The sequence below is a fragment of the Myotis yumanensis genome, unplaced genomic scaffold (genome assembly GCF_028538775.1).
Source record: "Myotis yumanensis isolate MYYU_CA2020_CCGP unplaced genomic scaffold, mMyoYum1.0.hap1 SCAF_10, whole genome shotgun sequence".
NCBI lineage: Eukaryota > Metazoa > Chordata > Mammalia > Chiroptera > Vespertilionidae > Myotis > Myotis yumanensis.
In genome coordinates this window covers 18,414,052-18,427,977 of record NW_027223761.1, presented here as the reverse complement: position 1 = coordinate 18,427,977, position 13,926 = coordinate 18,414,052, and the positions used below count along the sequence as shown (strand labels likewise).

The 13,926-nt window shown below is 34.2% G+C and overlaps 2 protein-coding genes across 2 annotated transcripts; one reads left to right on the top strand and one right to left on the bottom strand.

The window, feature by feature from the left end:
• The first annotated feature begins 2,332 nt into the window (after window positions 1-2,332).
• On the top strand, window positions 2,333-3,289 carry LOC139017703 (olfactory receptor 5T2-like). The gene has a single exon (XM_070426307.1). It carries the CDS (start codon window positions 2,333-2,335, stop codon window positions 3,287-3,289), a length of 957 nt encoding a protein of 318 aa, XP_070282408.1.
• A 5,829-nt stretch (window positions 3,290-9,118) lies between these two features.
• On the bottom strand, window positions 9,119-10,066 carry OR8H1 (olfactory receptor family 8 subfamily H member 1). The gene has a single exon (XM_070426523.1). The coding sequence runs from the start codon at window positions 10,064-10,066 to the stop codon at window positions 9,119-9,121; it is 948 nt and encodes a 315-aa protein (XP_070282624.1).
• Window positions 10,067-13,926: the final 3,860 nt, after the last annotated feature.

Here is a 13,926-nt window from a genome sequence, read left to right as displayed (position 1 = left end):
TTATTTACTCAAAGCAAAATTAAGCCCACTGCTATGTGACCAATGGGATTGTATTGATTTCTATGTTGTTTTTTTAAATAACAGGTTATACCACTCATAAAGCTTCTTTATTTTCCAACCCAGACGCATAAAAAGTGCACAGAGGTAAAACGAGAATCATAATATAATTCATTGGATTTAATATGGTAGGAAAATGTTTAAGTGCATATTAATTATCACAAAAATAAATATTTCACATGTTGCTAAAGAAAGATATCCAGTGTAAGGCACCCCACTATGTCTTTTAATTACATCGTTATAACTTAGTGTTGCAGTCTAATATGTGCTAAGATTTAAAAAATAAACACATGTAATGTCAAAAGTTCACTTATGTGGGCATCCTAAATTTATAACAAAATTTGACATATTTAAAATAAGTTGCTTTAAATATTTATTGTTTTTTATATTTAATTAATCTACCTAGCTGTGCATTATTGTGTCTGCTTTGTCATTTAAGTTTACGGCTCTTTGAAAGAAGAGTAAATTTTGGAGGACAAACCTAACATCACATATGCCTTAATTATGGAGCTGAGTACACACTTTCACATTCCAAATAATATGTAATTTTCCTTGTACCAGGTGTATCATTGAACTGATGGCAAGAACTGTATTGGGGTTGAGTTTTTCTTGTGATTCCTAATTGCAATAAAACACAGACTGATTTCATCACATTTATCAAAGTTTATTCTGTTACTTCTATAGTGTTTTGTCTTGACCTCATCTACATAAATTCTTTCCTCTAAACCTTTCTTTCATTAGTTGTCATCATTTCCCATGCCATTTAAAAAATGGTATGTATATATATATTTGTGGTTTCTCCCATCTATTTGTTAAGATTTTTTTAAATTAAATGATATATGTATTTAAAAGCATTCTATTATGCTAGAGAAGCTAAAAAATGCAGAGTTAATTAGGATAGGTGGTTCAAGTGTCCTAATTTGTTTTGTTGTAACTTTTATTTCCAATACATAGGATTCAACCTAAATTCTGCCTTCATGGACATGTTGTTTGAGTTGTTCTTGTTTTACCTGCCTTTAGTCTTCCCAATAATTCTATGAAAATGTTTGCTCCTGATAGTGACAATTCTTCTAGGTAATCCTGACTTTGTCCTTCCCATAAGATTGTTCATATGTACTTTATTCTCTACTTCAAATCCAAATGGTTCTCACACTGATGAAATCATGTTAAAGTACTGGAACTGGAGTTGACTTGCATTATGAATTAAAATAATGTACAAATTATTATTTGCAGCAGATTATGTGCCCTAAGACCGACTCAAATTTTCTATGGGTGGATATATAAAAAAATTAAATAAATGACTATGATAACTAACTTGAATAAAATCTATCTTTCCTACAAGTGTTATATTATTGGCTAATAATAAAACTTTGAGTTCAGGTTCAGATATCACTCTGACTCCTAATTTAAATAACCATGCTACTATGCAAGAAATATTCTTTCTATTACTTCTAACTGATTTTTTACTGTTTATTTACTCTTAATTATGAAGTTTATGTATAGGTGCAATTATTATTTCTTCTATAGTCACCACATAATTTTGAGAGAGTAGAAAATTATATATTGTCAGAAACTTAGATTTCCAAAAATGATACAAATGACCAAATATTTGCCCCAAAGGGCAATCTAATGCAGAACATTTAAATAACAAATTTAATGGAACATAAATTATCATAAAATTTTATATAAAATCCTAATCCGTGTTCTTAAAAAATATCTTGATTAGCTTTTTTTTCAATAACCTAATGGAGTTGGAACACTTTTAGAGATTAACTCATAAAAAATTATAATTCATTAGGCTTTTAGTCCATCAAACAAACCTAATTTAACACATTCTATAAAGTTATTTTAAAGATATACTTTTATTAATATATTTTCTGTTCAATATTTATTTTGTTTTGAGATAACAATTGTCTTAATTATGTAAGGAAATGGTATTTAGCAGCTTATTTGTGTTTAATGTGACTTACTAGAAAAACAACTAATAGAATTCAGTGGTAAATTAACCATTTGACTTTATGTTTTTGTAAATAACATGAGTGGAGCCTGTGAGTTAAAACCAATATTTTCCATTTGATTCTGTAGTGAGTGGCATCAACCTTTGACCCATGGTCATGTTCCTGGCTCCTGAATTGCAGCTGAGAAATTATTCATTGAAAAGAAATATATATGAAGACATAATTCACTTTAACTTAGTCACAATATTGCTTCTTTTGGTCAGAGCAATATAAATCATTGTATTAATATCTTCAAGTGTGTTTCAAGTGGTTTCAATATGAAGAATGTTACTGCAGTTACTATGTTTGTACTGAAAGGCTTCACAGACAAGTTTGAACTACAGATCCTCTTATTCTTCCTGTTTCTAGCAATTTACCTGTTTACTCTGGTGGGAAATTTAGGGCTTCTTGCATTGGTCATTGGGGATTCCCGGCTCCACAACCCCATGTACTATTTTCTGAGTGTGTTATCATCTGTGGATGCCTGCTTTTCCTCAGTAATTACACCAAATATGTTAGTAGATTTCCTGTCAAAGAATAAAGTCATTTCATTCCTTGGATGTGCAACGCAGATGTTTCTAGCTGTTACTTTTGGGACCACAGAATGCTTCCTCTTGGCTGCAATGGCATATGACCGCTATGTAGCGATCTATGACCCTCTCCTGTATTCTGTCAGCATGTCACCCAGAGTCTATGTGTCACTCATCATTGCTTCCTATGTTGGTGGCGTTTTGCATGCTTCCATTCACACAGTGGCCACCTTTAGCCTATCCTTCTGCGCGTCCAATGAAATTAGACATGTCTTTTGTGACATCCCTCCTCTCCTTGCCATTTCTTGCTCTGACACACACACAAACCAGCTTCTACTCTTCTACTTTGCGGGCTCTGTTGAAATATTCACCATCCTGATTGTCCTGGTCTCCTATGGTTTTATTCTGTTGGCCATTCTGAGGATGCATTCTGCTGAAGGGAGGGGAAAAGTCTTCTCTACATGTGGCTCTCACCTTACTGGAGTGACTGTTTTTCATGGGACAGTCCTCTTCATGTATGTGAGACCGAGTTCCAGCTACACTTTGGACCATGACATGATAGTGTCAATTTGTTACACCATCGTGATTCCCATGCTGAATCCCATCATCTACAGTTTGAGGAACAAAGATGTGAAAGAGGCAATGAAAAGAGTGTTTGGGAAAAATGGGTGTTTGAATAAAATATATTTTCTTCCTAAACATTAAAAGTTAAGGTGATGTTTGTTGTCTCCATTTTAAAAAGTTATAATAAAAATGTTTTGTTTTAGAGTATTAGTGTATTTCTGTTCTTCCTAGTACTTTTTATATTAGATTGTAGTCACACCTCCACCTGTGCTGTTTCCACGCATGCAGGAAAGCTGTGTCGTCCATTCACTTCTCACTTAATTTATTCTGATACACACACCACAAAAGCACACTCCTGTATATTTACATATATGCTGATGGTGATTGTATTAGTTTGTCAGGGCTACCATAACAAAGTACAACAGACTAGTTAGTGGCTTATACATTTATTACTCAGTGTTCTATAATCTAAGTCTGAGATCAAGTTCATGGCAGGGTTGATTTCTTCTGAGGTCTCTCTTCTTGGCTTGTAGAAAGCAGTATTACCCCTATGTCCTCACCTGTTTTTTTTCTAAGTGTCTGTGTTCTAATATCCTCTTATTATAAAAACATGGGTCATATTGGATAGGGCCCATCCAACATACCTCATTTTAACATAATTACCTTTACAACGCCTTTATTCCAAATATATTCGTATTCTGCAGTACAGGCATAAAGATTTCAACATGAGTACTGGTATATATTATATATATAGAAACACACACATATAGTCATATACACATGTAATCTTTTCTTTAAAATGTATTGTGTTCATTTTCATCTCAATGCAACTAGAATTGAGAGTTCCAGGTTGCAGTTACAAGTAACTTTGTGATTATATCTGACAAGCTTGAACAAATACTACTTCATTAATCCCAAAACTGTAGCGCACACATCCCCACACCTGACAATGGTACCTGACTCCCGTTCAAAGCACTCAGCTCCTTCTTTAGGTCTATACATTGGCAGCAATCTAGATATAGCCTGTGGTTTGGAGTCCACAGACAATGTTTCCAAATTCTTGGTGTCATTACCATGTTGTCTGTGATGGTGCATTTCAACTAGAGCACAAATTTTATTATTATTTATTTTATTATTTCAACTAGAGCACCAATACAAAATCCATTCTTTAGTTTCTTACAATACACAGAAAGTAGGCATTGATGTTTATAAAGGTCATACTTACACTCAAGAATGACAAAAAACAAGCACAATTTGTAGAGTAAGATACAACTGGCTGGAAGATAGGACTCTTCCCACAACTGAGCTGCAGCTCATCCTTATGCTTTTCCCTTGAGGCCTGGTCCTAACTCAACTTTGGTTGTTTTACTTTGACACCTACCACTCTGTGATGCCCTTGCAGATGCTACCACTCCTCAATTCCCAGGCCTAAAACCAAGGTACAGAAAAGCATACCTACGATGCTCATGTTTAGCTCTGCTTCCAACAAGCCTCATGGTCATTGTAAATACATGTGTCTTTCTTTCTTTTTCTTTTTTTCCTTTATTGATTAAGGTGTTACATATGTATACTTATGTGTCTTTCAAGAATAATTTTAAGTGGCAATTGTCCTTCCTTCTTCCCTTCCTTTCTTCTTTCTATTTTATTTATTTATTTATTATTATTATTATTATTATATTTTTATTTTGTAAAAACCCTTTTCATTCCAACCAAAATAATCTCCTTAGAAGACAGAGTACTAAGAATACTTCTCTAAAGGATCTAATGAGACAGTTTTAAAAAGAGAACATACAGAAGGCTCAGAGACATATGAAAACATGCTCAAAGTCACTAATCATCTGACAAATGCAAATCAAAACAACAATGAGATACCATCTCACACCTGTCAGAATGGCTATCATCAACAAATCAACAAATAACAAGTGCTGGGAGGATGTGGAGAAAAAGGAACCCTCCTACACTGCTGGTGGGAATGCAGACTGGTGCAGCCACTGTGGAAAACAGTATGGAGTTTCCTCAAAAAGTTAAAAATGGAACTTCCATTTGACCCAGTGATCCCACTTCTAGGAATATATCCCAAGAAACCAGAACATCAATCAGAAAGGAAATATGCACCCCTATGTTCATAACAGCACAATTTACAATAGCTAAGATTTGGAATCAGCCTAGTGACCATCAGCAGATGAGTGAATTAAAAAACTGTGGTACACATATGTAATACCTTACTCAATAAAGAAAAAAATAAAATAAAAAAAACTGTGGTATAGCTACACAATGCAATACTATGCCGCTATAAAAAAAAAGAAGGAACTTTTACCATTTGCAACAGCATGGATGGAACTGGAGAGCATTATGCTAAGCAAAATAAGCCAATCAGAGAAAGATAAATATCACATGATCTCACTCATATGTGGGATATAATGATCAACATAATTTGATGAATAAGAATAGATCCAGAGACAAATGGTAGGAGCGGGGAGGGGGTGGGTTAGAGAGCAACCAAAGGACTTGTATGCATGCATATTAGCATAACCAATGGACACAGACATTGGGGTGGTGGGGGCTTGCCCAAGTGGGAATGGCTGGTGGGGCGGGGTCCATTGAGGGAAAAGGAGACATATATGTAAATCTTTAGACAATAAATAAATAAATAATTTTTAAAAATAATACTTCTTCAAAGTGGGATTGTTAAGCTTAAATAACACCTCAACAGTGCAAACACAGAGCATCTCTTATTACAATATATTCCACCAAAAACTTTTTCTGCATTTCTTTTCTCCTGTTTTGATTTCTCTCTCCACTGATTCTCTCAATTCCTTCCTTTAGATGTCTGTTCTTAGTAATTTCCTACATTATGATTTTTCCACAGTTCTTTCTTTCTTTAAAGTTTGTTTTATTTATTAATTTCAGTTTACATTCTATATTATTCTGTTCAGTTTCGTAAGTACAGCAACGTGTTTAGAAAATCATGTACCTTTACAGAGTGTTCCCCAATGTTTTAAGTACCCACCTAGCCCCATACTTATTTCTCTTGATATTATTCATCATATTTCTTATGCTATCATCTACATCTCTGTGACTATTCTGTAGCTAACCATTTGTACTGCTAAATCCCTTCACCTTTTTTGAAGAGCCCCCAAGCCCCACCCCTTTGACAACTGTCAGTCTGTTGTCCTATAAGTCTGTTTCTAGCACAATTCTTTCTTGAATTTTAACAGCTCTTTTTATGAAATCTCATTTTTACACATATTCTTGCTTTTATTTTCTATGTCATGTGAAATACATCTTAGACATTCTTTTTTTTAAATATATTTTATTGATTTTTTACAGAGAGGAAGGGAGAAAGATAGAGAGTTAGAAACATCGATCAGCTGCCTCCTTCACACCTCCTACTGGGAATGTGCCCGCAACCAAGGTACATGCCCTCGACCGGAATCGAACCTGGGACCCTTCAGTCCACAGGGCAACGCTCTATCCACTGAGCCAAACCAGTCAGGGCCGTCTTAGACATTCTTAATTAGTTTGTGTGTACCTGTGTTTCCTTATGGAGTATTTTCCCAATATATTTTTATTATCAATAAATATTTATAAGACATTTCTTATTTGTTTACATAGTATTTTTAAATAGGTGAGACTTCTTTGGAACCCTTTTCTCTCCCTCATACTTAAATGAAATAAATACATACACTTGGCAAGATGTTGTTTTTTTAAGTTTTTTATTTTTATTTTTTATATTCTTTGGGGAAGGTTAGGGTTTCAATGTATCTTTCTTAGATCTATACCTAGAGTTTTTCAATCTCCGCAGTTAACATAACTTTTGTTGTCGATGTTGTTTTTGTTGTTGTTCTTTGTACGTTTCAAGGGCATTCTTTAATCATATGCATGAGTGCAGCACACACACTGAAATGGGTTTTAGCCAGCAGTCTTGTGCTTCCACAATATTCCAAGGAAAAGAAATATGACAACAGGAAGAAACAAGGGTTTACACAAAAGTTAAATAAGACCAAATATATAAATATTAAGATAAATGTAATAAATATTGGATTTTTTTATTTTAATTGGCTTAAAAATGAATGACCAACATAAAACTATGCTGATATATTGGGGGTTTAAAACATACAAAGAACTAGATTTTTATGACAACATTAGCACAAAGTTTGGGTGAGAAGAAGTTGGTCTTTACTCCTCTAAGTTTCTTATATTAAAAGTCATGCTGTATATTATTTTCAGATGACAATGATACATTAAACATGTATATTATCATTCCCATGGTCACCACTAAACAGAAAAAAAAACACCAAACACGTTACCAATATCAGCATAAAAAAAGAAAGAAAAACACTTGGTCCCTACAAACATTATATTAAAAATAATAGAATATTATAAACACCTCTTTGACAATAATTTTGATAATGAAAAGAAATATGCAATTGCTTAAAGACGCTCACATCAGAAGACATGGATGACATAAATAATCCTTAATCTAGTAAATAAATTAACATATTCCTTGAAAGCCATGCAGGAAGTCTCTCACCACTGAATGCATAAAAGTTTGAGGATTGTTTTTCTAATGTGAAAATGTCACTTCAGTCTCAGAAGGCAATGTGCAGAGTGCTGGGTGAACCCTCTTCACCCATGCAGAATAGGACAACATCTGGGAGATAACAGATTAAGGCGAAAAGAAAACTAGTTTCCATGGTGACCTCATGAAGAAGAGCCATGGACCAACCCGAGTCAGCTAAATTCTGCAAGGTTATAACCAAGGATATGTTTTCCTTTGTGGAGACACTCTGTTCCTGAATCCCTTGGCAATACCAGGATAGCCTGTCCTCTTACTAATGCAGACTCTCTTCCTGGCATCATTCCATCCTGGAATTGTCTTTTGTCTGCCAGGATTATTCTTCCTGTAAATAAGATTATGCCCGTGGGTTTGAGGAGATTGAACAAATATTGCCAAAATCACATTGTCTTCTATCAGCAGTTCTGAGAATGTTTCCCAGCAACATACACCTTTCGAAGGTTCCTGGTATTTGATTTCTGCCTTCCTTAATATAATAATTAATTCTGTTTCTCACCACTCTTACAACAGAGCGATGATGAAGAATGTGAACTCTAGACTGTCTGGGCTCAAAAGGAGCTTGTTCTTTAACTAATGGAGTGACCACAAACCAGTTATTCCATCCCTTGTGCTTCAGTTTCATCACCTGTAAGATGTGGCTTTCGGATACATTTATTGAGGCATCGTTCCAAGTGCTGGGCATAAAACATTGAACAAAGTCAGAAAAGGGCTGTGTTCGTTGAGCTTACGGGATAGTTGGGGGTGGGAAGCAGAGCAGAAGCAAAAGGCACAAGCTACAGATGTAAGGTGTTAGATGGAGATAACTGTTATGGAAAAAAATGAAGCTTGAAAGAGGGATAGGAGGAACCAGTACCATTTTAAATAAGATGATATAGAATGTTCTTATTCAGAAGAGATTAGGGATATAGTGCAGCGATCTATAAAAAGGGAGTTCCAGGATAAAGAGGAGAGAATGCTTGGTTCTATAGCCAGTGCTCATGATCATTCTAATACATTTCTTCTCTTTGTAATAAATAAAATGATTTCTGAAACTGTTATCAGTGTGCCAACTGGATCTCTTTTTCATAATAAAGTTCTTTGTCATTGGGGTATGCATGGTAATTTGTATGCTGGATGGAATTCAAAAGATCACATCTATAATTTCTCATTTTACTCATCAGTTCTCCTTAAAAACACATATATATTTGGACCATGGATTTAACACATATTCTTTAGTTTACAATTACAATGTGGATTTGAAAAGACATATTGCGGAAAATGGCCAATATTTGATTAAGTAAAGGATGGCTCCACAGAAATACAAAAAATGAAAGGACTTGATGGTTTTTGAAAAGACCAAAGAAATGCCCAACAGGAAAGAGAACAGAAAGGTTAGCAGTTTAACATCACTGTTATTTTAATAGCCTGAAGCCCTCTGTCTTCTGCATGACTCTAACGAGAGCATTTTTCACTTCTTTATTCCTCAGACTATAAATGAGTGGATTCAGCATGGGGATCACAATAGCATAAAAAACAGAAGCTACTTGATCCTTTCCCAAGGCATAGGACTGACGAGGTTTTAAATAAGTAAAAATCATAGTGCCATAAAAGATGGTGATTCCCAAGAGATGGGAGGCACATGTATTGAAGGCTTTTTGCTTTCCTGAAGTGGAGGTAATTTTCAGGACAGTGGACAGAATGGCCAGATAAGACACACATATTGTGATAACAGATACCATTAGGGTGGAGCCAGCAAAAATGAATATTATGATTTCAATGTCTTGAGTGTCAGTACAGGACAGGGCTAGAATTGGGGTAGTGTCACAGAAAAAGTGATGGATTACATTGGAGTCACAGAAACGCAGTCTGCTCATGCAAAGTGCATTGATAATGGAATTAATGAAGCCAAGAAAATAGGACCCAAAGGTCAGGGAGGAGCAGAGTCCTTTGGACATAAGGACTGGGTAGAGTAGGGGATTGCAGATAGCTACATAGCGATCATAGGCCATTGAGGAGAGAAGAAAACATTCAGTGGAACCCAAGAGGACAAAAAAGAACATCTGGGTGAAGCAGCTTATGTATGAAATGTACTTGATGGAAGTCAGTAAGTTCTCTAAGGTTTCAGGAGTGATGACATTGGAGTAAATGAGGTCAAGAAATGACAGGTGGCTGAGGAAAAAATACATGGGGGTGTGAAGCTGGAGATCCAGGCGGATTATCAATATCATCCCTGCATTTCCCAGCACACTAGTCAGGTATATCAGGAGAAATAGTATAAACAGGACCAGCTGGATCTCCTCAGAGTCTGTCAGTCCCATAAGGATGAAGTGAGACACATTTGTGTTATTCCTTCCATCCATTGTGTTCAACTGCTTCAAACTGTTGAGAAATTAAGTGTGATATTTGGTAGGAATGAGTTCAAAAGGTTATTTATATTAGTTTAATATTTCTAAAAATTGATGATAATGAGTGGTTTACATAATATGATGGAAAAATTGAGTTCAATTGCCAAATATAGAAATAAGCATAAAATTTCCCTTGGGCTTAATATAATAATAAAAAACAACGTATTGCATAATAAGAATGAGCTTCACACTGTTTTAAATGCTTCCCTTGACTGATATATCCACTCCATGTGAAAATATTAAACAATAGGTGTGACTATTACCCATATTTTTTAAATAAAAAAAGGGCACGAACAGTTTAAGTCACTTTTTTAGAGATATTAAATGTTGGCTCTTTTATTGCACTAACATAGATAAACTCCAGAGAACATTGTTGTTATACTATATTACTATTTCTAATTTGAGCAAACCTGAGGGAAAATGCTAAATGTGTCATAAACAATGGTAGAAAAACAATTTCAATGCATCACTTACTATCCTTTTGTTTTGAGAATTATTTATTATTAGCCACAAACAAATTTCAAATTTAGCAGACTACAATTATAGACCATATATTAGTATTAATTTTCAAAAGATATGTTTTACTAAGTTGACCATTCAAAATCAGATTTCTTCCAAAAATTATATTTCTAAAACATACACCTTGCTTGTAAACCATAAATCCATCAACTCTGTACTTCTGGTTACAAAACCTGGCATTACCTTGGGTAGGTCTAAGTGTATATGTATGCATACTTTTCTGAAAGTGCTCCCATTTTATCTGTTCCTTACCAAAAATCTCTAATTTTTAGAGTAATACTTACCAAAGTCAGTGGAAAAAACATACAAACCCTCCTCCAATATTATCTGTCTAGAAATTTGTCAACTTCAAGTTTTTTCACAAAGAAAATATGAAAACTATTTGAGTCAAAATTTTCTGTAATGTATTCTTTTCTTTGAGATAAGTTCTTTGTAAATTTTTGTCCATTCATGTCGTTTTATTCTGAGATTTAAAAAAAAAAAAAAAAAACAGAAATTTTGTTAAGGTCCTGGTGGAATGGAAAATTTGCCAGGAAATTATGTCTAAAAGGAATATCAGGGAGCTGCTGTGAACATAAGTGGAGCAACCGATGTCTTGTCTCTCTTCCAGGGCACCTCTTATACTGGGGATGGAGGGTAACGCAACATTGGGCCATCCCCGGAGATCAGGTTCCAAGCAAGATTGCTTGGCATGTTTCCAAGGAAAAAACACACTGGGACTAATTGCAGTTATGTTATGTTCTGAGGAAATAGTTGCCTTTTTCCCTTGATGGCCCACAATGAGGAACCTTGTCTGGTCTTCTTTTGTGATCCTCTATATTTTCAACTGAATTTGTGGAGAAACCATTTCTAGAGACATACTTAATTACTCTATGATTAAAACCATCAAAGATGGAATAATTCATTTTTCACAAGGAAACATTTTTATGTTTGAAAGTGTAATACTGTCATTGAAATAAAATATGTTCATTAGAAAAAAATTCGAATACAACAGAAATCAAAGAATAAATTGAGGACATCAATAATGTTACAACATTTTGATAAATTTCTACCATTTTCTTACCTTCATTAATACTTCCTTGTGCATTTATAGATCTGCATATTTATCCTTATACTGTATATTTAGCATCCAATCCTCACTTAATGATCAAAATTTCATAACACACTATGGCCAATGTTACATTAATCTTTGATAAATATTTTAAGGCAGCACAAGGAAACATGGTGTAGCTTCCCATTCTGGTTTGACAATCACCTGATTCATCTATGTAGCAATATTTCTGCAATTTGTTTTACTATTTTAGTGTATTCTGTATATAAATATGTCAAGTGCTTTCTTAAATATGAATGAATAATTAAAATAAGAAAAGAGGTATAATATTTTATTGAGAATTGTTTGTCCCAGATGGAGAAGCAAAGAAATAATCTATAAAGGGGATAGAATGAGAATAAGATTAAAGTATTCTTTTGAATCTTGTACTAATTCATGGCAATGAAATCAATTTCCATCTAGATTTAAAAGCAACTCTTATAAGAAAGTCTGTTTATACTTCATAATTTCACAAGATAATTTGTTGTGGTTAAAGAAGCTACATGCATGTGTTATATCATTGAACTTTTGGAAGGGCAATTCTTCTATTCAAAAAAACGTAGTACTGCTAAGACAGGCTTAATTGGAAATTTAAAAACCAGAATGAAACTACTTGACAAAGGTAACCTTGGGAGTTAAGGCAAAAGAGAGACAAGGGGTTATCTTCAATGTCAATGCCATCTCAATAAGCATGATGATTGCAAAATTATTAGGAGCAAGTTTTTTTTAATATTTTCCAAATATCGGAACACATTACAGTTACTTATGATGGCAAAGCTGTTCTTGTGTCACATATTGTCATGGCAGAATTCAAAGTCTGATCAGAGTTTTCTAATGTGTTTTGATTTAATGATAAAGTTTATTATTTAGCGCATCACATTTTTAACTATGCCTTTTATATCTTTTTTTCTATTTCTCTCCTGGATTATTCTATCTTTTGTTTTCATATTTTCTTTATTCTTTAACTCAGAAAGGAATGGCTCTACTTGCTTTTTTTAGATTGATGCTCAATTATTTATTTATTTTAATTCATTAGTTGTTTTCTAAGTTTTATCACTTTATATCATTTTTAATTTAGTGTTTTTTTTCTTGAGCTCCAACTGCTTGTTTTATTGACTTTTTGTTACCTATTTAATAATAGAGGAATTTGTTATTTGCATTATTCATCAGAGTACCACTTACTTTTCACTTACATACAGTGATATTAATTATTCCTCTTGTGGTACATTATATGGATAGGAAAGTTAATTTTTTTTTTAAATATATTTTATTAATTTTTTACAGAGAGGAAGGGAGAGGGACAGAGAGTTAGAAACATCGATGAGCGAGAAACATCGATCAGCTGCCTCCTGCACACTCCCCACTGGGGATGTGCCCGCAACCAAGGTACATGCCCTTGACCGGAATCGAACCCGGGACCCTTGAGTCCGCAGGCTGATGCCCTATCCACTGAGCCAAACCAGTCAGGGCGGAAAGTTAATTTTTAAAATTTCCATTTAATTAATTATAACTTGATATTCATTTTATGTATTTAATTTTCAAGTTAAAAGTTATTTTTATTTTTCATATATTAATTTTAACTTGTGCTGCACTGCAGTCAGAAAAAGGTGACTCCTTTAAGTTAAGTTTTGTAAATTTATTGACATCTACAGATTAATTTTCGTCAACTGGTATAAAGGACTCATATTCTAGGAAAGATTCAAATGTTGAGATGAAAGCCTGGTCTTATCAATTGTAGTATTTATAGATTACAAATGCTAAGCAGGGGAAAACAGAGAAAATACAAAAATTAGTAATACATGTTAAAAGGTAAAAAATAATAAAATGTAAGTTATTGTAGGGGAAGGGATTCTACAATAGAAGCATAAGGAAAAAAATTATGATCAAGGTAGGATTCAAGAAAAAGTTGCATTTGGACTAATTCTCAATGAGGGAAAGAGTCATGTAGGTGCAGTACATGTGAGAAAGTGTTCAGACAGGGGGAACATCAGTGCAAAGGCCCTGTGCAGTGGATGGGCCATGAAGCTGGAGGAATAGCAAAGACTATGTAGCAAGGGTGTCATTCTAGTGGGGGAAAGGGTAACAGAGGAAACAACGAGCATCTGCATGTCAATGGTGCTAAGTGCTGCAGAGAAACACGAAATCAGAAGGTGCATGAAGACAGTTCTTCCTTTTTGTTGTTGACACTAGTGCAAATATCTCTGAT